The sequence below is a fragment of the Cervus canadensis genome, chromosome 29 (genome assembly GCF_019320065.1).
Source record: "Cervus canadensis isolate Bull #8, Minnesota chromosome 29, ASM1932006v1, whole genome shotgun sequence".
Taxonomy (NCBI): domain Eukaryota; kingdom Metazoa; phylum Chordata; class Mammalia; order Artiodactyla; family Cervidae; genus Cervus; species Cervus canadensis.
The window spans coordinates 27,652,630-27,675,236 of record NC_057414.1 but is presented as its reverse complement, the minus strand read 5'-3'; the positions used below and the strand labels follow the sequence as shown (position 1 = coordinate 27,675,236).

Genomic DNA, 22,607 nt, shown 5'->3' with positions numbered 1-22,607 from the left:
CCCAAGCCTGGGGGACTTGCCTGCCCTGGAGGAGTTACCAGACTTAAATCATCAAGTGGGTGGCAGGAAGCCTTTTTCTCCCGCTCAGCACAGAACAGAGTGGAGCGGGGCTGCAGCAGAGCTAAGGGCTTGGTGGCAGAGAAAGGTCAGGGGAGGGGACGCAGGATTCTCGCTGGACTTCCCGGGGAAGAGGAAAGCATCACCCTTGGCCCCAGCTCCCTTGGCCCACCCCAACCTTGCGCAGTGGTAGAGCTTTTTCTCCTCCAACCGCCTACAGGAGCCTCCAAGCCTCTCGGAATTAAGAGAAGATTTAATTTCCAATGTAGGCCAATCCCTGAGGCGGCAGGGGTGAAGAAAGACAGGGCCCCGTGGGCTCAGAACACATGCTGGGATTGTATTGTGCTCTGCTGATCGGTGCGCCCCTAGGGATCTGGGCATCCAGGCTTCCTGGAGGGCTGGCCCACCTGAGAAAGGGCGCTGGAGTTGCCAGGGCAGATGCAAGTGCTGGCCTGACACCTCCCAGGGGCCCCGCATCCAGAGAAAAGAGAAAGACAGCCAGGGACATGTGGGGTGAGCAGGTGGGTGGGAAGGCAGGTGGGCACAGTGGGGAGGGGGCCAGAGGGGAAGGAGAGTGGCCCCAGGCAGAGCCCTGCCCCCAGGTGCTGGCAGAGCCTCGGAGCAGGGCTTGTTGAACCTCAACCAGGGGGAGCCTCTCCCCTGCTGGAAACCTTGGTGACAGCAGGCCTGGCATGGAGGTTGCACCATCCAATGTCTCAGAGTGGAAACAAGTGGAAACAAGGCTGAGACCAAACCCTACAGAAGGACCCCTCCAGATACTCAGGCCCAGAGAGGTGAAATGATCTGCCCGAGGCCACCCAGTGGGCTAAGGTCAAAGTGTCAGAACCAGGATCACAGCCCCAGATTTGAGACTCTCCTCTCCCCCACCATCTGCCCTCGTCCCCAGGGCTCCTTTTAGCAGCCTTTTCATCCGATTCAGCAAATCTCCCAGAGGGAAGGTGTCCCAGAACGCCAGGTGCTAGAGCGTTCAGTCTCTGTCCTTGGGGTACACGAGGGGACACATGAAGATCCATATTAGGTCGTGGACCATCTACCCAAGAAACACGTGTGGCGTGATGCAGCTATCAGGGATAACCCTGGGATGGGAGGGCATCCCAGATGTGACCTGCAGCACAACGTCAAGGAGCAGAATCGAGGACCCGAACTGAGGAAGCCTGTGTGGGGTGAGGCAGGAGGGCTCAGTGCAGAGCAGGAAGGCAGGGTGGGACCAGGACCAGGGGCTTCCTGAGGCCATCTCTGAGACTTCACAGGCCCCTGCAGGGCACCTAGAGAGAAGCCGTGTTACAGAAGGGTGGGGTGAGGAAAGGGGCCCAGGAACACACGGGAATCGGAGCATAACCCCTCTGGGCCCTGGTGTGGACTCAGCCCCGGGAACCTCACCTGCCCCTCCTGCAGAATGTTCCTGAGCAGCGGCAGGTGCTCTGGGGTGAGGTCCCGAAGCGACTTGATGCCCCGGCGATGGCAGATGGCGATCAGGTACAGGTCATCGAGCTGCGCAGACACAGGCTGGGTGAACTGGGCTCAGCAGGGGGCCAACCTCGGAGATTGCCCATCCTGGAACTGCCCCCCCGGAAGTCAGGAAGCACCCCCTCCCCAAGGCCTGCAGGGCCAGCCGCCGCCAATCCCAGGGACACTGTGGCCGGACCCAACCCCAGGCAAGGTGGGCGTCCACCTGCCCTGGGTGAGCGAGGGTAGTGTAAGTAAGGGAAGAAGCCTGTGTTTATTCTTCCCGCTCAAAAATATCACATGAGAGTATTTACATACTCACAGCTGATGGGGAAGTAGGGGGGCAGAAGTGGGGGGGGAGCTCAAGAAAATGCCATGAACCACTTTTATGGTCTAATCACATGTACTGAAGTAAGTGCTGTAAGACAGAAGGGGAGAAGAGCGCAGGAGAAACAAGGGAAGACTAGTGAGGGTGATCAGAGAGGCGTCCTGGGACAGGACACAGGGGACCTGGGTCCCCAAGAAGAGGGAAGGTTTGGGGAAAGGGCACTGAGCAAGAGGAACAGTGAAAAAGGCTCAGAGGCATTGGTGGAGGGAGGGGGACTCCGTGTGCCTGGAGTCAGGCAGGTGAGGAGTGGAGAGGCAAGTGCGGGGGGCAGTGAGCTCCACCTCGCTTCACCCCTGTCTCCCTTCCCGTATCTCACAGGGCTCATTCACAGCCCTTCCTGCTGTCCTTCCTGAAAACAGCGGCTAGCCGAAGACCTGGGGGTCACAACAGTACAAAGACCCGAGGCCAACAAGACCTTGAGCCAGAACCTTGAGCCAGAGAGCAAACGGACTCTTCCTCTTGCCCAGAAAACCCTTCCTGTCCCAGTCTCCCCTTGCCCAAACCCTGGCCTTGGCCAGTTTCACATCCTCGTGCAAAGCAAGCCTCAGACACCAGGGCTCCAAGGGCCAGGGCCTGGTGCGGATCCAGCGGCCCTCAGCTCTGCAGGCCAAGCTGCTAGATTCCTCAATGAGATAATTTGGGGACCATGAGTCACCAGGCCAGGTCCCCAAGGGCCCCAAATTAAAAAACTGGGAATGAGACTTTCCAGATGGTGCCTGATGTCCAGCTGTGCTTCTTCATGCCAACAGTCTCTCATGCCACATGCACTCGTCTCCACCAGAGCCCTAAGAGCCAGGCTTTCTGCCCCAGACAGGCCACACACGAGCACGGTGGGAACCTGCCAGCAGACGGCTAAGCGGTGCCCACCTGGGCCTCAGCTCTGCAAGTCCCTTCTGGACTCTTCCTTCTCATGGCCTGTGTCCAGGACTCTTGTACAAGCTGAGACCCAAGGAGCAGCAGAAAACGAAGCTGTTTGAACTAGGAGTGTGTGTGTGTGTGGGTGTCTTCAGCAGTTCCACGTCGTCAGTGTCACGGGCCCTCCAAACAATAGTAACATTTGTTTAGATGATATCTGTTGACAAATCCTAAGGATGACATTAAGTCACAGCTCTCTGCTCCACTGGCATGGAATGAAGCATGAAGCCTGCGCTGGGTGCCAGCTCACAGGCTGAGTGAGGGAAGGAAAACAAACCTGTCCTCTGACAGCAGACATGACCCCGGATTTTCCCCAAAGGGCCCCGGATGCCCAGAAAAATGATCTGGAAAGAAAAAACAGGTGAGGGGCTGGCGAGGTCTCAGACTGGCATCCCAGAAGGCAGCACATCAATCCCTCTGGGGAGACAGAGGCCATCAACCTTGTCTACTCTAAGGCAGGGCAGCAAAGTCAAAGCAACAGCCTCCTAGCGAGGGGCAAAATGGAGAACGGCTGGAGCTCCGGACAGCCATGGCCCCACCTCAGGAGAGACGCGGAGATCGAGGCTCCTGCCTGCGTGCCTTAGACACAAGGATCTACATTCCATGAGCTGAAGGTGTCTGTGCGTCTACATGAACATGCACATACATGCTGACATGTATAATGTAGAGACCATGGAGGAGGGACAAACCATCTCTTCTGGGGCAGGGACGTGGAGGAATGTCGGGTGGGGGAATGGACTTTCACTGCCCACTCTGTGTGCAGGTTGTACTATTACCATGTACATGTTGGTGTTGGCTTCCATGGAGGCTCAGATGGTCAAGAATCTGCCCGCAATGCAGAAGATGTGGGTTTGATCCCTGGGTTGGGAAGATCCCCTGGAGAAGGAAACGGCAACCCACTCTAGTATTCCTGCCTGGGGAATTCCATGGACAGAGGAACCTGGCGGGCTACAGTCTATGGGGTTGCAAAGAGTTGGACATGAACGAATTTCCAACACACATGCACGGGTATTAACCAGACCAATCCCTACACCCTCAAATAAGACAATGAAAAGGAATATACAGGTTCTCTCTAAAGAGAATTGAAGAAGGGATTCTCTAGTCTCCAGGGAGCCAGAATCTCCAGCAGACATTAGGGACCTGATCAATATTTGTGGGGCTTCCCTGGTGGCTCAGTGATAAAGAAGCCACCTGCAATCAGGAGACGTGAGTTCGATCCCTGGGTCAGGAAGATCCCCTGGAGAAGGGAACAGCAACCTGCTCCAACATTCCTGCCTGGAGAATCCCATGGACAGAGGAGCCTGGTGGGCTACCAGAGGAGTCAGGCACGACTTAGTGACTAAACAACAGCAGCAAAATGTTTGTGAGACGGACGGACAGACGAATGGATGGATGGACGTTTTTTAACCCTGGGCCATCAGTGAGGGGAAAAAGACACGCTTCTGGGCAGAGCAGCGGCACGAGGGGACGCCAGGGTGGCTAGAAGTCCCCTCAGCGCACATGCCAGACCGCCCTCTCCTCTGCCCTCCTTTGGTGGATGGGGATGAAGGACAGAAGTCCGGGCCTGGCCCATCTCCCTGCTGGACACACTGCCTAATTCTAGGGAGCTGTGGGTCTCAGTGTTCTGTCACAGTCAGGGATGTAAGGCCCTTAATTGTGGCACCACAAGGAGATAAGTGGTAATGAAGCAAAGGTCAGGGACGGTCACACCTCTCCACTCAGCAAGTTAAAAGCCTGATGTGCAAGCTGGTCCCTTCACAGCCCGAGGGTGAGTCACCCCGCCACGGTGCGGCTGGGACCCTGCTGCGGCGCCTGAAGCCTGTCCTCTCTTAAGGGGGCAGGCAGTGGGCAGTGCCCCGGGCAGGCCCAGCAGGACGCCTGCCGGTGCCAGGTAAACAGGAGCATGGACTCCCGGTCCCGGTGCCGCGGGCGCCAGAGCATTACGGCTCCTTGAATGGGGAGGTTGCGGCTGGCCCCACGTGGCTCTCGGACCACCACCTCCTGCAAATCACAAGGTCTTCTTCAGGAACCTCATGAGTCCAAATTCCTCCTACCGGCGCCCCCCACCTGCCCCCACCTCCCTGCACCGCGTGTGTGATGCACAACGGCCAGCGCAGGGCTGCCCGAGGGAGCGGACGGGATTGGCAGAGCCCCCCGGCGTCCCTACCCCACGGGGGCTCTGGCTTCGTCCTTCTCTGGTCCGCTGCCTTCCTTTATGGCCTGAATGGGGATCAGCTGTGGTGGGGGGGCGGCCTCTGCACATCATCACCGAGGGGAGGGCGGGCTCCTCTGACCTTCCCAGCTCAGCACTGAGACCTCTGGAAACTCCCTTCAGATTCCCTACCTGCCTCCTCCTTCCCCCGCCAGCCACATCCAGGAAGTCCTATGAGCCGCCCCGGGAGACAGCTGGCACGGGCTTGCCTGTGCCTCTGAGCCCGAATTCTGTGCCCTTCACCCCAGCCACAGGCTCTCGGCTCCCCCATCTCTTGGCAACTGGAGTGGTGTGGCTGGTCGGGGAAACCCACCCCATCCAGCCAAAAGAATGCAGATGAGCTCGGCGGAGGGTGCAGAGTGAGACGGGAGGTGTATGCCCAGGCGGGAAGGGCCGCCACTCCAGATTAGCGTCCCCGGGAGACCTAACAATGATGTGAGGAACACAGAACCCAGAGCCTGGATTTATCCGGGCCCAGCTCCAGTCTGTGTGGGCGCAGCGCTGCCTGGACCCGGTGCCCTGCTGGTTCCTGTTACTCTCGGGGCATGATAGTCCACCCAAAGAGGCGATAGCTAGCGAGCCTAGGGATGGGCCTCTCAGTGTGAGATGAGGGAGGAGGTGAGGAGGTGCACAGAGATTGCAGAGGACTGGAGGGGCAGTGTGAGTGAAGACAGCTCCTGGGGAACCCGCTCCCAAAAAGGTCAGGGGCGGGGGGGCGCTCAGGGCCAGGCAGCAGAGCTGAAAGGCTTTAGGGGGGCAGTGCCTGAGCCACTGGAGGCCCCCTCTGTGGCTCGGGCAGTGCAGGGGACTCCTCCGGCTGGTCCCCATGGTTTCTGCCAGCCAGTGCTACAGGCCTGCCTGGATGTGCTGGTGTCCAGGGCATGGAGAGGGGTAAACTGTCCATCTCAGGGCTCTGGGCGCCCCTGGAAGGGAGGGTGGAAGCCTCGCACTTGGCTGATGAAGGAGTAGCCTGTGACGTCGTGACGCAAACACTGCCCATCCTCACCCCTAGCGTGGGAGGTAAGCCAGAAGGGGCTTTAACTGGCCCACTGAAGGGTAAACATTTGTGTAGCTGCTCCCACTGCAGACAGCTCAGCCTCCCCTGTCGGTTAATTATAATCTGCTTAGAGAGAAGAGACCAGCAGGAGGAAGAAGGGCAGGATTAAGGAGCGGCAGCTGGAGTGGGGCACTCAGAGACCAGAGAGGCGCCGCGCGAAATCCTTTACCTGCTGTTGGTTCCACTTGAGGTCGGGGATCAGGACAAAGCCGTCGGATGGATCCGGGTTCTCAAAGACAATCCGGTCAGCTTCAGCTTTCTTGTCGAGAATGTTGTACACCCACTGGAAGGAGGGCAGAGAGATGGGGCTCACAGGCCAGTCCTTTCCCCAAGAGACACCCCATGCTGGGAGAGGCAGGCTCAGGGAAGGACACCCAATATTAAAGGGGCATGAAGCTCAGGGGATCCACACTCAGGCCATCCTGTCCCAGGGATCAGCTCTTGGGTCCAGAAGAGACCTCCCCTCTCCCACCACGGCCACCCAGTGGGGGACACCATGGCCATCCCCACGGGGGTCACTACAGCTGCCCCCACAAGGGTCCACACGGAGCTCACTCTTTAGACCCGTCCTGGCCACCCCTGTGTACATCCTCTGCTGTGGCTTCACAGGCCTGGTCTTCATCCCCTTCCACTGCCCACGGGACTCTGGTGAAGTGTCCCGGCACCCTGACAGGACCACGGGGCAGAGAGTCTGCTGGGAGTTCCTTTTGCAGAGTGAGCTTGCCACACGCCAGGGCAAGGAACGGCTTGTGTTCTGGAAGTAACTGTGCTGGGTTTCCCAGCCCCCCTGGGATTCTTGTGAGCGTGGGGTTAGCACCTCTACCCCCCCTGACATGGACCCTTCACGACAAAGCAGAAGAAATGCCACACAAGAGGCAATGAGACAGACCCTTCCTGCCTTCCTGTCAACCCTGGGCTGCCAGCTCTCTCATGCCCTTTGATCAGCTGCTGTCCACCATCTTCAAGGACTCTTCCTTGAGCACTGCATGGACCCCAAGGGCATCACTTTACCATGAAGGTCCTGGTGGCCTCTCTGAGGAAGCCAGCCTGCAGCCTGGAGGTCAAGATATGAAGGCCCTATTCTCATGGGGCTCCAACCCCTGGAGCCCATTCTACCCCACTGCCCCTGAGCACTGAGAACCCTTTGCCAACGTGACTTCCTTCCTGCCCAAACTCTAACAGTGAACCGGGCTGCACAGCCAGAGAGGGGGCCGGAGTTGGGCTCACCCAGCTGCCCCTTCTGCCCCACGGTCGGGAAGGCACTCGAGCTGACGAGGGCTGGAGGGGAGGACAGGGCACCGACACGGCCAGCCAACACGGGGCTCCTTAGCCCACCACCAGGAGTGCTGGCGCAGCAGGGTCAGCGAGAGCCAGGGCTGTCCCCCCAACCTCCTGCGGGCTCCCTTCCCACCGCCCCCCAAGTCTGCATCCTGCACTCTCGGCCAGCACAGCCAAGGCCAAGTGCAACCGTCTGATACAGAGAGGGAAGAGGCAGAGGGAACCTGCCAGGGACGATCTGGGCCTCCCAGGCCCCCCAGTGAGACCCACAGGCCAGTCACAGTAAGGTCAACCCACTAGAAAAGAGCGGCTTTCCCAAGGAAAGCCTGGCCATGCCACTTCCTGGTGAGGCCTGGAGGCCATCCTGCAGTGGCTTCTTTGTGCAACCCTGGGGCCAGAGCAATGCACAGCCCAGCAAATTGAGAATTTCCCAGGGGAAGCATCGCCTCTCTAACTGGACATCTCTCTAGGAATGTGCCACTTGAGAAAAAAAAAGTCAGTCGGATCCTGATCGGAAGTCTCCCAAAAATAAATGGGAGGGAGGGGATGGTGGTTCTGCGTAGACAGCCCTTGGGTTGCCCAGCCCACAGCAGGCCAGGCCACCCCAGGGCCCTGCCTTCCCCCACAGCTCCTGCCTCCGCCTAGAAAACAACATATCATCTGGGGGAGGATGAATGGGCTCTGGAGCCCAACAACATGGGGCTCATCTCTCACCTCCAACACTAACTAACTGGCTGCACGCTGCAAAGTGATTGATTTCATCTAAGCCGTGGCTTCCTCCTTCGTCAAGAGGTGCTAATTATACCCACAGGTTAGGGCTGTGGTGAGGACTAAGCGAGAAAATGCTCAGAAAGGCGTCCAACACAGAGCTCTGCCCAGGGAGGCAGCGGAAAACAGAAGTTGCTGGGAAAGGTCAGGCTGGGCGTGCCTGAGGCTGCAAGACCAGCTGTGGGAAGGGAAAAAGAAGAGTGGATGAGAGCAAAGGAAGTGCGTTGATTCTGGGGCGCGAGAGAACCACGTGTGAGACTGGAGGGGCGCCCGAGGGCTGGGAGGGTGTGGTGTGATGAAGGCGTGTTATGATGACAGCATCTTGGGGGCCAGGCAAGCCCGCAGGTGCGAGGATGTGCACCCAAGTTCACACAGTCCCGACCCAGCGTCCGGCCCCAGAGCCCACCAAGCTCCATGCCATCCATGTGGGGACAGCCCCTGGGAGAGCGGGAGGGGCCTGGACTCACAGGACATCTCAGCACAGACGTGGGAGGAGAACTGGGGGATGCCACTCACACGAATCACAGGGTGACATCACAGGGAGGGACACCCTGGGAAAGCAAGCCCGGGAGCCTCGGCCCCACGGATGACGGAGCTCTGGGGACACTGGCAGCTTCTGGACCCATCTGGGTGTGACGTTCTCCCTGTGGGTGATGCTGGCAACTGCCCCAGGAGCCTCTCTCCTCCTTCTTCCCTGTCCTCCTGCTCCTTGGCTCTGGCCCCTCTCCTCCGGCCGCCCCTCCCCCGCCGTGTCTCAGCCCTCCTGTTCCTCCTCGCAACTGCCCCCCCGTGTGGACAACAGTGGCCACCCCTCTGGCACCTCTTCTGTGCGGGGAACAGCAGCAGGCACGTGGTATGTGGCCTGGCTCTCAGCCTCCGCCGGGACCCCAGGAGGGAGGTGCTGTCCATCACATTTTCCAGACGGGGAAACTGGGACTCAAAAGTGAAAGACGAGGACTTTCCTGGTGGTGTGGCGGATAAGAATCTGCCTGCCAAAGCAGCAGACACAGGTTCGATCCCTGGTCTGGGAAGATCCCACATGCTGTGAGGCAACTAAAGCTGCGTGAGCTGCAACTACCATCAGCTGCAACTACGGATCCCATGTGCGTGCCTAGGGCCCGTGCTCCACAACAAGAGGGAGCCGTGGCAATGAGAAGCCCATGCACTACTGGAGAGAAGCCCGCTCAGCAACAAAGCACAGTCAAAAATAAAAAAATAGAACAAAAATTATTTTTAAACGAAGTACAAGCTCTCGAGGCGCTAAGGTGTCAGGACGAGAGGCCAAACCCTGGGCTCACAAATGGATCTCTAAGACTCTGGATCCAGACATCCCATTGCATCCTTTTTTTTAACTGGGAAATTACAAGCACCTCAGATTTGAGTATCCAAGTAGCGTCAATGGCTAAGAGCACAGACACTGGGGCCAGGCCGCCTGGCTCTGAAGCTAGTCTCCAAAAGCTTGTTGCTGAAGATATGGCGCCCGAAAAATGCTCCGGGCCGTTGCTGTTCTAAGTCACCTCGTGAGTGCCGAGACATCCCAAGCTAACTCACTGTCCTCCACGGAAACCCACTCTGCCGTCCATGCCCCTGTGCTGGTTAACCATCCTCCCATCTGCCACTCACTGCCCAAGGTACCCCTGGAGTCACCCCAGGCCCTCCCCTTGCTGCTCCAAGCCAGCCCTCATCTAGGCCCAGACTCTTAATCGAAAAAGTGCCCCTCTGCCTCTTCCTCCTTCCACTCTCACCACTTCCAACTGCTTCTTTAAATCTCGTCACATTACCCACGTGCTTAAAACTATTTACAGGACCCTCACTGCCTATGGCACTCATCCTCAAATCTGACAAGAGATTTTTTCCTAATCCAGATTTCCCAGGTCCATCCTGAGTCAGGAGATACCGAGGAGCGCCCTGTGCTCTGAATTTTATAAAACCTCAAGAGGCCATGCTGACGACTGGCCAGGTTTGGGAACTCCTGGTCTCCTGGGTAAGGTGCACACACCTCTTCCTGGGCCCTGCCTGTCTTCTCTGGCTAGCTCCCCAAACGCATCAGAGTCCAGCCCTCCGAGGCCTGGAGTTTCTCTCTGCTCTGGCTGCAGTGCCCTGTTTGTTCTGTCCACCTGGCAAACTTCTCTTTGTCCTTTAAGGTCCAACTGGAGGATCCTCTCCCCAGTGAAGCCCCCCAGCATCTGGGCTGACAACTTCCCTTTGTGTCACAGTTGTACCTGGTGTATTAACCACCGAAGTGCTCATCCCACTATACTGCATGCCCACCTTCCATACAAGACTGTGGGGACATTATCAGTGCTTATCTGGTGACCCTCCAGACCCTAGCACAGGGTCTGGGACCTAGGGGATGCTCAAAAATATAATAGCTATTGCCAATTCACTCTGCAGAGTTCCAAAGAATAGCAAGGAGAGATAAGAAAGAGTTCCTCAGTGATCAATGCAAAGAAATAGAGGAAAACAATAGAATGGGAAAGACTAGACATCTCTTCAAGAAAATTAGACATACCAAGGGAACATTTCACACAAAGATGGGCTCAATAAAGGACAGAAATGGTAGGGACCTAACAGAAGCAGAAGACTTTAAGAAGAGGTGGCAACAATACACAGAAGAACTAAACAAAAAAAAAAACTTCATGAACCACGATGGTGTGATCACTCACTTAGAGCCAAACATCCTGGAATGTGAAGTCAAGTGGGCCTTAGGAAGCATCACTACAAACAAAGCTAGTGGAGGTGATGGAATTCCAGTTGAGCTATTTCAAATCCTAGAAGATGATGCTGTGACAGTGCTGCACTCAGCATGCCAGCAAACTTGGAAAACTCAGCAGTGGCCACAGGACTGAAATAGGTCAGTTTTCATTACAATATATATTGCATCTGATCCCATCACTTCATGGCAAATAGATAGGGAAACAATGGAAACAGTGACAGACTTTATTTTGGGGGGCTCCAAAATCACTGCAGATGGTGACTGCAGCCATGAAATTAAAAGACGCTTGCTCCTTGGAAGAAAAGTTATGACCAACTTAGGCAGCACATTAAAAAGCAGAGACATTACTTTGACAACAAAGGTCTGTCTAGTCAAAGCTATGGTTTTTCCAGTAGTCATGTATGGATGTGAGAGTTGGACTATAAAGAAAGCTGAGCACTGAAGAATTGATGCTTTTGAACTGTGGTGTTGGAGAAGACTATTGAGGGTCCCTTGGACTGCAAGGAGATCCAACCAGTCCATCCTAAAACAAATCAGTCCTCAATATTCATTGAAAGGACTGATGTTGAAGCAGAAACTCCAATACTTTGGCCACCTGATGTGAAGAACTGACTCATTTGAAAAGACCCTGAGGCTGGGAAAGATTGAAGGCGGGAGGAGAAGGGGGACGACAGAGGATGAGATGGTTGGATGGCATCACCGACTCAATGGACATGAGTTTGAGTAAACTCCGGGAGTTGGTGATGGACAGGGAGGCCTGGCGTGCTGCAGTCCATGGGGTCACAAAGAGTCAGACACGACTGAGCAACTGAACTGAACTGATTGCCAATTAAGGCGAGTGCTTGTAAACTTGCTAGAAATAGTCGAAAAAGAATACATGGGGAAACTCCCTGGTGCTCCAGTGGTTAGGACTCGGTGCTTTCACTGCTGAGGGCCTGGGTTCAATCTTTGGTCAAGAAACTAAGATCCCACAAGCCACACAGCTCGGCCAATTTAAAATAATAAAGAACACATGAACACTCGTGTCACACAGAAGTGGGTAGAGTAGCGGAGCTATTTCCCCAGAGGCTGTGTACAGTGGTCTTTAAGAAGGTGCATATATGACTCACGCCGAAACTGTATTAAGGACTTCCTCTCTTGAATCACATATATGTGCAACTAGTGCAGCAAAACACACATTCCAGGACATCCGTTTCACGATCCAAGATGCTTTCTAGGAAGATGGAGACCAATTTCCTTCCTACTTAGAAGACATAGCAAGTGCTGAGATGTCCTTGTTAAAAAAGGGGGAAAAAAAATCAAGCCGGAGTGAGCTAGAGAAGCCTTGTGCAAATCCTGTGTGGGGACCATGGCTAACAGCCTGGCCGGGTCTTCCCCGTGGGACCTCCCTCTGCCCCTGTCTGCCTCCTGTCCTTCCTCCTCCCAAGGACAGTCCACCTTGAAGGACCCCACACCCAGGACACCCCCGCTTCCTCTGCGCCTGGGAGAAATGGCCATGAGCTTCCCATACACATCAGGACACCCTGCCCCGCCGTGGCCACACTGTCTACATTCAAATGCTCAGGGAACAGGAGTGAGTGATAAACAGACAGGGTAGGAAAACAACTCATCCATCACATTAACTCTGAGCATGCACATGGGGCCAATTTCAGAAAAGGATCTGGTTGATGCTGGGCATAGACCCAAATAGAATCAGACCTGTTAGCGAAATGGCCTTGCGTCTGGCCCAGGGACTGAATACACTCTGAAGACGCTTCCAACCTGTGAACACAGCCCTGGAAGAAGAGGCCGTGCACCAGCCCCTCCCTCCTGATCCTGTCCCTCAGAATGGATGCAGGGGGCATAAGGGGAGGGGAAGTTTCTCCCCTGGGACTCAACTCCTGGAGACTGGTTAGCTGCAGGTGAAACCAGGAATGGGCATCGGGATGGGGAAGGCCTAACCAGCATTTGTTTACCCATTTATAGACCTCTGGTCTGGGTAAGCCATTCTTGAGATCGCATCAGTGCTACTACAGAGTAGCCAGAAGTTCTTCCCAGGGAATGGACTGCTCTGAGATCCCAGATTGCCTCGGTGGTGTGCCTGAGACCAGCGTCAATTCCCTTATCCATGCAGGTGACTGTCGTCCATGAAACACGACCACCTCACCCAGCACTTTCTTTGCCACTTATCCTGCTTATTCCTCTCCACAGCACTCACAGTCTCACGCCTTGTGTGGTTACGTGTACATTCGCGTGCTATCTGACGCCTGCACATGACGTAAGCGGCGTGAAGGCAGGGACACCGCTGGCCCCTGGGACCATCTCGACCGATGCCTGAGAAGATAAACGCTGGCCCCGGGGACAGCACTCCGCGTCCAACCCGTGGGGCCTGCCTGAGCTGTGGTGGCCGGTACCTGGATGCTCAAGCTCTGGGACTCCAGGTGGGGCAAGGTGACGTTCCTGTAGTCGCTGCCCGTCTCTCGGACCAGGTGGAGGTCCTGGCGCAGATACTTCTGTAGGTGCTTCTCTGTGGCGGGGTAAACCACGGTTGTCTTCACTTCTGCAAAGACACAGTGCAGCCCCAGCCGCCGTCAGCCACGCTCTCCACCCAGTCCTGCCACCCTCCGGCCCCCACGGCACCACGGGGAGGAGGTGGCCCCCGTCTTGTCTCTGATTCCCCAGTGATGGGAGCCGAAGGCTAAGAAGTCATGATTCACCTGTGTTCCACTCCCATGAGGTGTCTCATGCCATTAAATTCATGAAGGTGAATCACTCCCAGAATATGGAAAACATAAGATGTTCATGGATGGATCACAGGGCCCCCCGTCATCCTTAACTCCAGCCCTTCTCTCTTACTTTCTGGGCACAGGAATGAAAGGTTTCTGACTCTTCTCAGATAGCAAATGTTCCAGTGTGGCCTTCTGAACCCAAAGCTGAAAATCTGGTTTAAAGTCAAACAGACTCCCTTAATGCGGGGGGTGAAGGCACAGACTCCAGGGAAGCCAAGTCCTGGTCCTGCCTACTCCTTCCTCGGGACCCCTACCTGGGTCCAGGTGTTTAAGCTCCCAGGGCCCCTACTTCCCCATCTGTCAGCTCAGGATAATAACAGCTCACGTCAGAGGGTTGGGAGGATTAGCAAGTCAATACCTGTGGAGCTCTTAAACCAACAACGTCTGACACATAATAAACACTATTTAAGTACTGGCTATTCTCAACTCGGGGTTACTCATCCTTGACCTTGGCACCATCAACGTTTCAGCCTAGGTAATCCTTTGCTGTGGGGGCTGTCCATGCCTTGCAGGCTATTGAGCAGCACTTCAGGCTTCCGAGGTGCTAGTTAAACCCTCTCTCCAGTTGTGACAACTAAAATAAGTGCCTCAGATATTGCCAAATGCCCCCCACCGGGGCGGGGGGAACTGCCCCCGCCCCCCAGTTGAGAACCACTGTGTCCATCGCAAGGAAACCTGGTCATTTTCCTAAAGAGACTCCAGGGTAGGATTCTTGTCCAGCACCACCTGGGTTTGGTTAAGTCCTTTTCCCTATTTCTATTAACATCTGCCGCAACAGCTTGAACGTAGATCCTAAAAGCAGGAAAGGAAACAGTGTCTTAAAAATCAGTTGGGATGTTTCTCAAAAGACTGACATCCTCCCCGACACCAGATTCATATGTGTTTGTTTGCCTGGAGGGGCCCCTGAGAGGGGGCCGCCCAGCGCGGGCACCGCACGCTCCAGAAGATTCTCGGGCTCGCCTACACACCTCGAGACCCAGCTGAGAACCACAACCTACACGTGCACATCTGGTCTGAGGATGCAGGTGAAGCTCATTCCACAGGTGAGGGAAGAGATCACAGGGACTCGGGGCTGGGGCCGTGGGGCAGAGGAAGGCTGGGGCCACCGTCTTCCCACCCTGAGGTCCGTGCTCTTTCCACCCCTGCCCGCAGGCCCAGCATCGCCGTGCGGCAGGCCAGCCCAGTGCAGGCATCCAGAGGTGCCATGCCAAGCACGTGACTTCCAGAAGGACCAAAGGCACCGGCCCATCAGGTGTAGCAAGCAAAGCATCACCGTGTGGGGCCGTGGGCTGACACACGACTCCCCTTCCCGGCTGCGCCACCTTGGCTGTGTCATTAACCCGGAGTCTCAACTTCCTCATCTGTTAAGGATGGTCCTAAAATCGAGCCTTCAGTGTAGCTGTGAACATTAAGCAAGGTGTGTCCTCAAAACCACAGGAGGGCTAAGTAAATGTCACCCCGCTTCCTGGGAATCTCTGATCTGACCCCGAAAGGGAGGCACAGAGGCCTCTTCACCACCCTCGGCGCCCTTCTCACGCCCATCACCCTCTAATAGCCCCGGGGTCACAGGCCAGAGGTCAAATATCAAGCACAAACAAGATCTCAGGAGGCAGGGGACTGCCTGAAATAGATGTGATATCACCCCCTTGGCCCCTTGCAGTGTAGCCTGGTGGAGAAGGGCCAGATTGTGACATCCATTAGCCAGGTTCAAATCCTGACTCTGTAACCTCGGGCACCTGAGATGCCAAAGAGCAGAGGGTGGGAAGTCTCCAGAACTGCATCCCTCCTGCACCCCCACGGAAAAGTCCTCCTCGAATGTCCTCAGCTTACTCCCCCGGACTGCCTGAGTGGGGCGTGGGGACCAAGGCTGTGAGCCCTGGCGCTCCCTCCCACGGGGAGATGGGCAGGGATGACCTGGATAAGAGCTATGCCCCACTGGCAATGCACCACCTTGGGCTCCCAGCCCAGGACTCCCCGGCCATTCCAGGCCGGAAAGCCACAGGGCCTGCAGGCATGCCCGCCTGCCAAGGCTTGCCAGAGACTGTCCAAGCCGCTGGGAAGGTGGGGAGACGGGCCCCTCGCCAGGCCGGCCCCTCCTGTCCTTTCCAGAGCAGCAGGGTAGAATGAAAAGGCCCCATCCAACTGCCCCCTTTCTGCCCAGAGGAGACCCTCCTCGCTGTGCTCTGAGCCCCAAGGAGCCACCACTCCCAGCCGGGTCTCATTCAGGCCCTCACTGCCGACATCCGAATGGACGTTGCCCCCCAGTCTCGCCCAGGCCTCCCTGCAACCCCGCTGACCGTCCTCCTTCCCCGGGCCGTCTCAGCTCCAGCCCTAGCGACCTCCTAGCGACCTCCTCACACCCGCACTGACTCCCATCTCCAGGCCTCGAACCTGTTCCCCTGCTTCACCCGCTCAGGTCTCCATCCAAGCAAGGCACCCCCGACCTCACCATACCCTGGGGTTCGCCCTGCACTACCTGGCCACCGAGGGCAGGTTTCCTGTCTGATCCCCCCCAGGGACGTCTGTCTACCTGTGTTTTACCGCATTATCCCCGGCACCCGGAAGAGTGTCCAGTATACTCTAGGCACTCAGCAAATACCAAACAAACAAAAGAATGAATCTGACCTTTTTAGACTTTAAAGCCAGGAAGTGCACTTCTTATTCTAAATGGAATAATACCTCTCTGGGGGGAAAAAAAAAAGTCAATATATTTCCCAATGCTAAGTTTTTCACTGGCAGCCAAAAGCAAGCTCTGGTGTTTATCTAAATGACCTGCAACTGAGCTTCATGAGGAATCTGGTCAAGAGTCAAGGCCTGATAAACACTCAAACAATCAGATGAAAATATGTAGGGGAACAGGATATTGACCCAGGGCCTCAAAAACAACTCCCCTGAGATTACTCATTAATTGCAGACAGGGACACACAGTGACCAGAGCATCACCCCTGTGAGATGAACTGGCCGCACAGACCTCCTGGGCTGTGCCGTGGTGCATGCTCAGCTGCTCAGTCATGTCTGACTCTTTGTGACCCCATAGACTGCAGCCCACCAGGCTCCTCTGTCTGTAGAATTTTCCAGGCAAGAATACTGGAGTGGGTTGCCATTTCCTCCCCCAGGGGATCTTTCTGACCCAGAGATCAAACCCAAGTGTCCTACACTGGCAGGCAGGTTCTTTACCACTGAGGTCACCTGGGAAGCCCGTGCCATGGGATGCCTGCCAAAATAACCTGTATCCCATCGCAAGGTGACATCACCTCCCAAACCCAGGGACGCCCGACAAGACAAATGGCTTCCCAGCTCTTCCACAGTGTCAAAGTTAGGGCTGAGGGACTGCTCCAGATTAAAGGACACTGGAGACTGGACTGGATTGTGGACTGCGGAGGATGGGGCAAGGGAAGTTTCCTTCTTGAAAATGGCATTGAAGCAACAGTAAGATTAATAACGGTTTCCACATCACACCATTTATACATTTTGTATAAATGTAAAAGTTCTCCAAATTGACCATTTTACTCTGGTTCCTAGGAGACACACACTGACATGCTTAGCGATGAGGGGCTAACATGTCTGCAACTTACTTTTCAATAACAGAGGTAACGGTGACAAGATATTATTGTATGTGTATGTGGAGAGAGAAAAAGGAAATGTGGCCACGTTATCAAAAGGTGATAAAAAAAAAAAAAGCCTTTTTTTTTTTTTTTTTTGGCTTCACTGGGTCTTCCTTTCTAGTTGCAACGTGTGGGCTTAGCTGCCCTGCAGCATGTGGGATCTTAGTTCCCCAAGCAGGTATCGAAGCTGAGTCCCCTGCATTGGAAGGCAGATTCTTAATCACTGGACCACCAGGGAAGTCCCCTGAAGAGCTTTTATTAAGGGAGTTCTTTGTACTATTTATACAATGCTTCTATAAGGTTGAAATTTTTTTTCAAAACATAAATAAAAAGATGTGGGTACCCTCTACTCCCTGGGCGCTAACTGCCAGCAGAAGGGCCAGCCACTGTTCTGACCCCTGTATGCACATTAACGCACTCACTCCCCACAGCCAGTGTGAGGCGGGTCTCACTCTGGTACCCGGGCCACTCACAGGGAAGCTGAGGCCAGGGCTGGGCTTTGGCCTTGGCACCACATGCTGGCCCCCGAAGGTCAGCAGACGGTGCTTCACCACCTGCCTGGCACCCTCTCTGCCAACCCCGTCCAGCAAAATGACTTAAGGGGCCCCCTGCCCAGGATGAGAGGTTCCTGGCACCTCCCAGCCCAGAAGCATTTCCTAGTGGCTAGAGAAGCAACAAGGAATCTCCTGACCCTGCCCTCCTGCTGACATTCTTAAAAAACAAAAACAAACAAAAAAAACCTCTAAAGCTCATTTCTCAAAAATAACCAGTTTATTAAGAGAGCTTCCCTGACAAAGCCTCCCTTCCGGCCATGCTTTTTCAAATTTGGCTTTAGTTTTATAAAGTTTTAAGGTGTATCTTGCACATAAAAGTCAAACAAAGCTTGTTTTTAAATGTCTTCCGCTTCTTCCTGAGCACCAGTGTCAACTCTTCCGGCCATTTCTTTGGTCTCATACTTCCACAGTTCCAAATTACAAATATTTTTATATCTTGTTTCACTTTTTCAGTTTTATTACTTATTAACCTCCCATTAGGGAAGATAAGGATTTAGCTTTTTTTTTTTTTTTAATCAGCTCTCAGTCAATCCTAAAGGAAATCAGTCCTGAATATTCATTGAAAGGACTGATGCTGAAGCTGAAGCTCCAATACTTTGGCCACCTGATGGGAAGAGCCAGCTCATTGGAAAAGACCCTGATACTGGGGAAGATTGAGGGAAGGAGAAGAGGGTGACAGAGGATGAGATGGTTAGTTAGCATCACTGACTCAACGGATGTGAATCAGAGCAAACTCCAGGAGATGGTGGAGGACAGAGGAGCCTGGTGTGCTACAGTCCACAGGGTCACAGAGTTGGGCATAACTTAGCAACTGAACAACAACAACCAGCTCTCTAACAAAACAGTGTGAGCGCACATGTACATGCACACACATGCTCTTCTCTACCCTATTCTCACAACACAACCAGATCACAATGTTGGATAAATCAGTGCTCAGCATTATCAACACCATTATGATGATGTAAATGCTGTCCACTGCTAAAGAATACACCATGAGTATTTTTCCTATTTTTCCTTTCAGCACAACTTCTGTTATACAGAGTTAACATTTACTTGTTTACTTTTCTATAAACTTGTCACACAAGTTTTATACCCACCACCACTTCCCTTTTTATAATGTCTCCTTTTGATGTTAAAATTCATCAGACACAAGAACGACAGTGTGTTCACGGAGCCCGTGACCTGAGCCTGCAGAGCTGTGGCCTGGGAACTCCGAGCACTGCCATCCTGGGGGGCCCTCCCCCTTGCTGTGCTGGGTACCTTGTTTCCCGGATCCACTATCTTCCTCTGTCACATGTTTGTCCTCATTTTGCTGAAGCAGTGCTTCTCAAGCTTCAGCGTGTATCAGGAGGCCTGGGGCGGGGCATTTCCTTTTTTAAATTTTATATTTATTTTTGCCTGCGCTTGGTCTTTGTTGCCATGTGGGCCTTTCTCTAGTCGTGGCAAATGAACACAGGCTTCAGTCGTTGCAACACGTGGGCTCAGCAGTTGAGGCTCCTGGGCTCTAGAGCACAGGCTCAGTAGCTGGGGCACACAGGCACGTGGGATCTTCCCAGACCAGGGATCGAACCTGCGTCTCCTGCATTGGCAGGTGGATTTATTACCACTGAGCCACTAGGGAAGCCCTGCATGTCTAACAAGTGCCCAGAAGATGCAACCACTGGTCTGGGGACCATGCACCAAGAACGAAAGTACAAACTCCAGATGTGTCCAGCGATATGGCACAAAGAAGATACACTGAGAGGCTTGGAACATCTGAAAAGGTCTTTATTCTACTGTCATGCTTAATGAAGAGCTTGGCTAGAAAATTCTAGGATAGCAATGACCCTCCACGTCTGGAAGCAATCTGTGACCTTCCAGATTGTGCTGCTGCTACTAAGAAGTCTGAGGTACTCTGATCCCAAGCCTCTGTACTAACCTGTTTTTTTCCTCTCTGTCCCTTGTGTCCTGATTGTACTGATGGGTCTTAAAGCAGGTTTATTTCCATCTATCAAGCTGGGTCAAGTGTCAGGCCTTTTCAGTCTTGAAAATCATGTTCTTCAGTTCTGGAACTCATTCCTTCCTTTTTTAAATTTTATTTTTAATTGGAGGATAATGAACTAACAATATTGTGATTAGTTCCTGCCATACATCAACATGGATCAGCCAGAGGTATACATATCTGGGACCTGTTTCTTCGATCATTTTCTTCCCCATTTTCTCAAGCCCTATCTTTCTGGAACACTATTTAGATATTTAACTTCTTTGATTCATCTTGTAGTTTTCCTTTCTCTCCCATTTTCCAGCTCTAAGTCTTTCTGCTCTATTGTTCAGAGAGTGTTCATCTTCTGTTTTCATTTCCATCATATTTTTATTCCTAAAAGCTTTAAAAAACTTCCTTTTTGATAGTATTTTGTTCTTTTGCTTTTTTTTTCCCCCCTGCCATGATGTTTTAATCTCCATGTCTGGAAGACTTCATGACTCAGGCCTGGACTATGTGGAAACATAATGAGCTACACTTAAATAAAGTTTCCTACCTCGACAGTGAGTTTAACCTTATCTTTTGCTTTCTTTGCTTTTATAATTTCTCTCTGAGATAAATGATATCTTTGAAAATTTCTTCTCCCTGAACAGCTTCTATCTCCTCCAAGTCTCTTTCTTGTCTTTGCTTCCTTTTCCTTGCTCCTTCTTTTTCAACTGAGGCATTACTCAAAAGTCTGGCCAACCGGCCTATCCGCTCACTCATATTTTAGAGTGTGAAGATGCTGGAGGGAAGCCTGCTGACACGGGAGAGCTTCATGACCATCAGGCTATTCCTTTGCACGTGATGGAGCCCCTGAGAGCTGAAGTCTCTTCTCTTGGGTTGCTCAGATTCCCCAGAAGATTCTTCCAATTTCACAGATGGAGGTAGGGGTCTGGCAGACAGCACTGAATGAGGAGGAAGAGAAGCAGGTGGGCGGAGGGAGGGCGGGCAGGGTTCCTCTCAGGGTTCACCGAATCTGCAGACTTCTACTTAACCTTCTACATTTCCGTGCCACGACCCCACTGACACCAAGAATCTCTAGGCCCTCCATTTTAACCTCCCCAGCGATGACCAGTCCTGTGAAGCGGACTTGGCTGGCTCAGGTTTCCCCTCTCCAGCCTGCCAAGCCAGTTCCTCCTCCATTCGCTTCCTTGGTTTGTCTCCCCTCCTTCAAGTCTTTATGGGTTAATTTTATTTAAAGGCAATTCCTTTGAAGCCATTTTGAGTGAGGGTTTTAAAGGAAGCAGCTGGGCACCTGAACTGCCCGCTTTTAACTGGAAGCCCAGGTCCCTGTCCTCCGTCTCCCTCCTCATACTTTATTTTTTCTTCTTGGCCATTTACTGCCACTTGGCCTATTTATTTGTTCTTTATGTTCCCCTCCTGCAACTGCATGCACATCAACTCCCTGAGAGCAGAAACGCTGTTCCGTGCACTGGGTGTACCGTGCCTGAAACAGACCCGACATGAACTGTAACACGGTCTACACGACAGGATATATACTATGCCAAGCTACTGTTACAAGAGTGTGTGCGTGCACCACTGCACACACAGGTGCACCCAGAGAACCGTCCAAAAGAGTCAGGACATATTCTGAGATGTGACCTATCTCTGGGCAGTCGAGTTGAATGTAACTGTAATTTTTAAAATTAGTTTTTCAGGGTACTCATTGACAGAGGAGCCTGGCAGGCTACAGTCTGTGGGGTCGCAAAGTGTCGGACACGACGGAGCAACTTTGTTTCCATTTTCTACAACAATTACGGATCACTTTATAACACATTTATTAAGAACAGAAAAATAAGCTGCCCCTGAAAACTGAAGCCCAGAGAGGTTAAGTAAGTTGCCCAAGGCCACACAGCCGGCAAGGGGTGGAGCTGAGACCTGAACCCAAGCAGTCCGACTCCTCTGTGCAAGATGGTTTTCCCTGCCCCAGGGCCAGCCTCTTTCAGGCCCTTTCCTGAGAAACTTGTGGTGCCGCCACTTTCCCCCAAAAGCAGCCCTGTCAGGTGGGAGAAACAAGATTCCTTCCAGCCCCTCCCAGAGACACAGGAAGAGCTGTCAGCAAAACGGAAGAGCTCAGCAAGGAGCCAGAGCGATGGGAGCTGCAGACTGGGAGGTCTGGGAGGACGTCGGTGCGAGCAGAGGCCGGCCACGGGCTGCTGGCCACAGTGCCCCCGGGAGGGCAGGACGTGGGGGCACGCTCCCCTCCAGGGTTGGGGGGCTGTCTGAGCGGCCCCCACAGGGTGTGCAGCCAGAGGCGGGGCTGGAACGGGCTCCAGAGGGGAGCACGGACCAGCGAGGATGTCCCCACTCACAACAGGGATCCATGACTCATTCAACTTCCAAGGGTGGTACCAAGCGCCCTGGCCCCCTCCCAGGCTGACGGCGTTGGACGGTGGGGAAGGAGGCCTGGGGCGGGGTGGTCGCAGCCCCTGTGGGACTCAGGGCAGCCGTTCCTTCTCTGCAGGGATGCTGTGGCGGTGGAAAGGGCCACAGCAACATGCCCCCAGTGACAGCAGCCAGCCCTGTCCACACCCGCTCCCTCTCGCCACAGCCTGAGGAGCGGGCCGGCGTGCCCATCGCTGGCACACCTTGGTGAGGGTCTTCTGAATGCCCTTCTCTGTTGACTGAAGCCAGCCCTGCCACCCAGCCCAGACATGAAGGCCATCTCTTTCGGAGACGGGAGGCAGGCAGGGCTCTGGGAAGGAGACTGCAGCTGTCCTTCCTGCTCTCTGCCAGAGCGGGCTTAGCCAAATCCCCAGGAAAATGCTGCTGCACATGAAACATGAAAATGCAAACCACAGACAGTCTGCCCGCCTTCCC

At 54.1% G+C, this 22,607-nt stretch overlaps 1 protein-coding gene across 1 annotated transcript in view; it reads right to left on the bottom strand.

Annotated features, from left to right (window-relative positions):
• DCPS (decapping enzyme, scavenger) overlaps positions 1-22,607 on the bottom strand; it is a 45,075-nt gene that overhangs the window by 2,882 nt on the left and 19,586 nt on the right. Inside the window, exons 3-5 of the mRNA XM_043452403.1 lie at positions 13,252-13,397; positions 6,266-6,379; positions 1,459-1,569 (exon numbers count right to left, since the gene is read on the bottom strand). Of these exons, the coding sequence (XP_043308338.1) occupies positions 1,459-1,569; positions 6,266-6,379; positions 13,252-13,397 (371 nt within the window). The remainder of the gene's footprint in view (positions 1-1,458; positions 1,570-6,265; positions 6,380-13,251; positions 13,398-22,607) is intronic.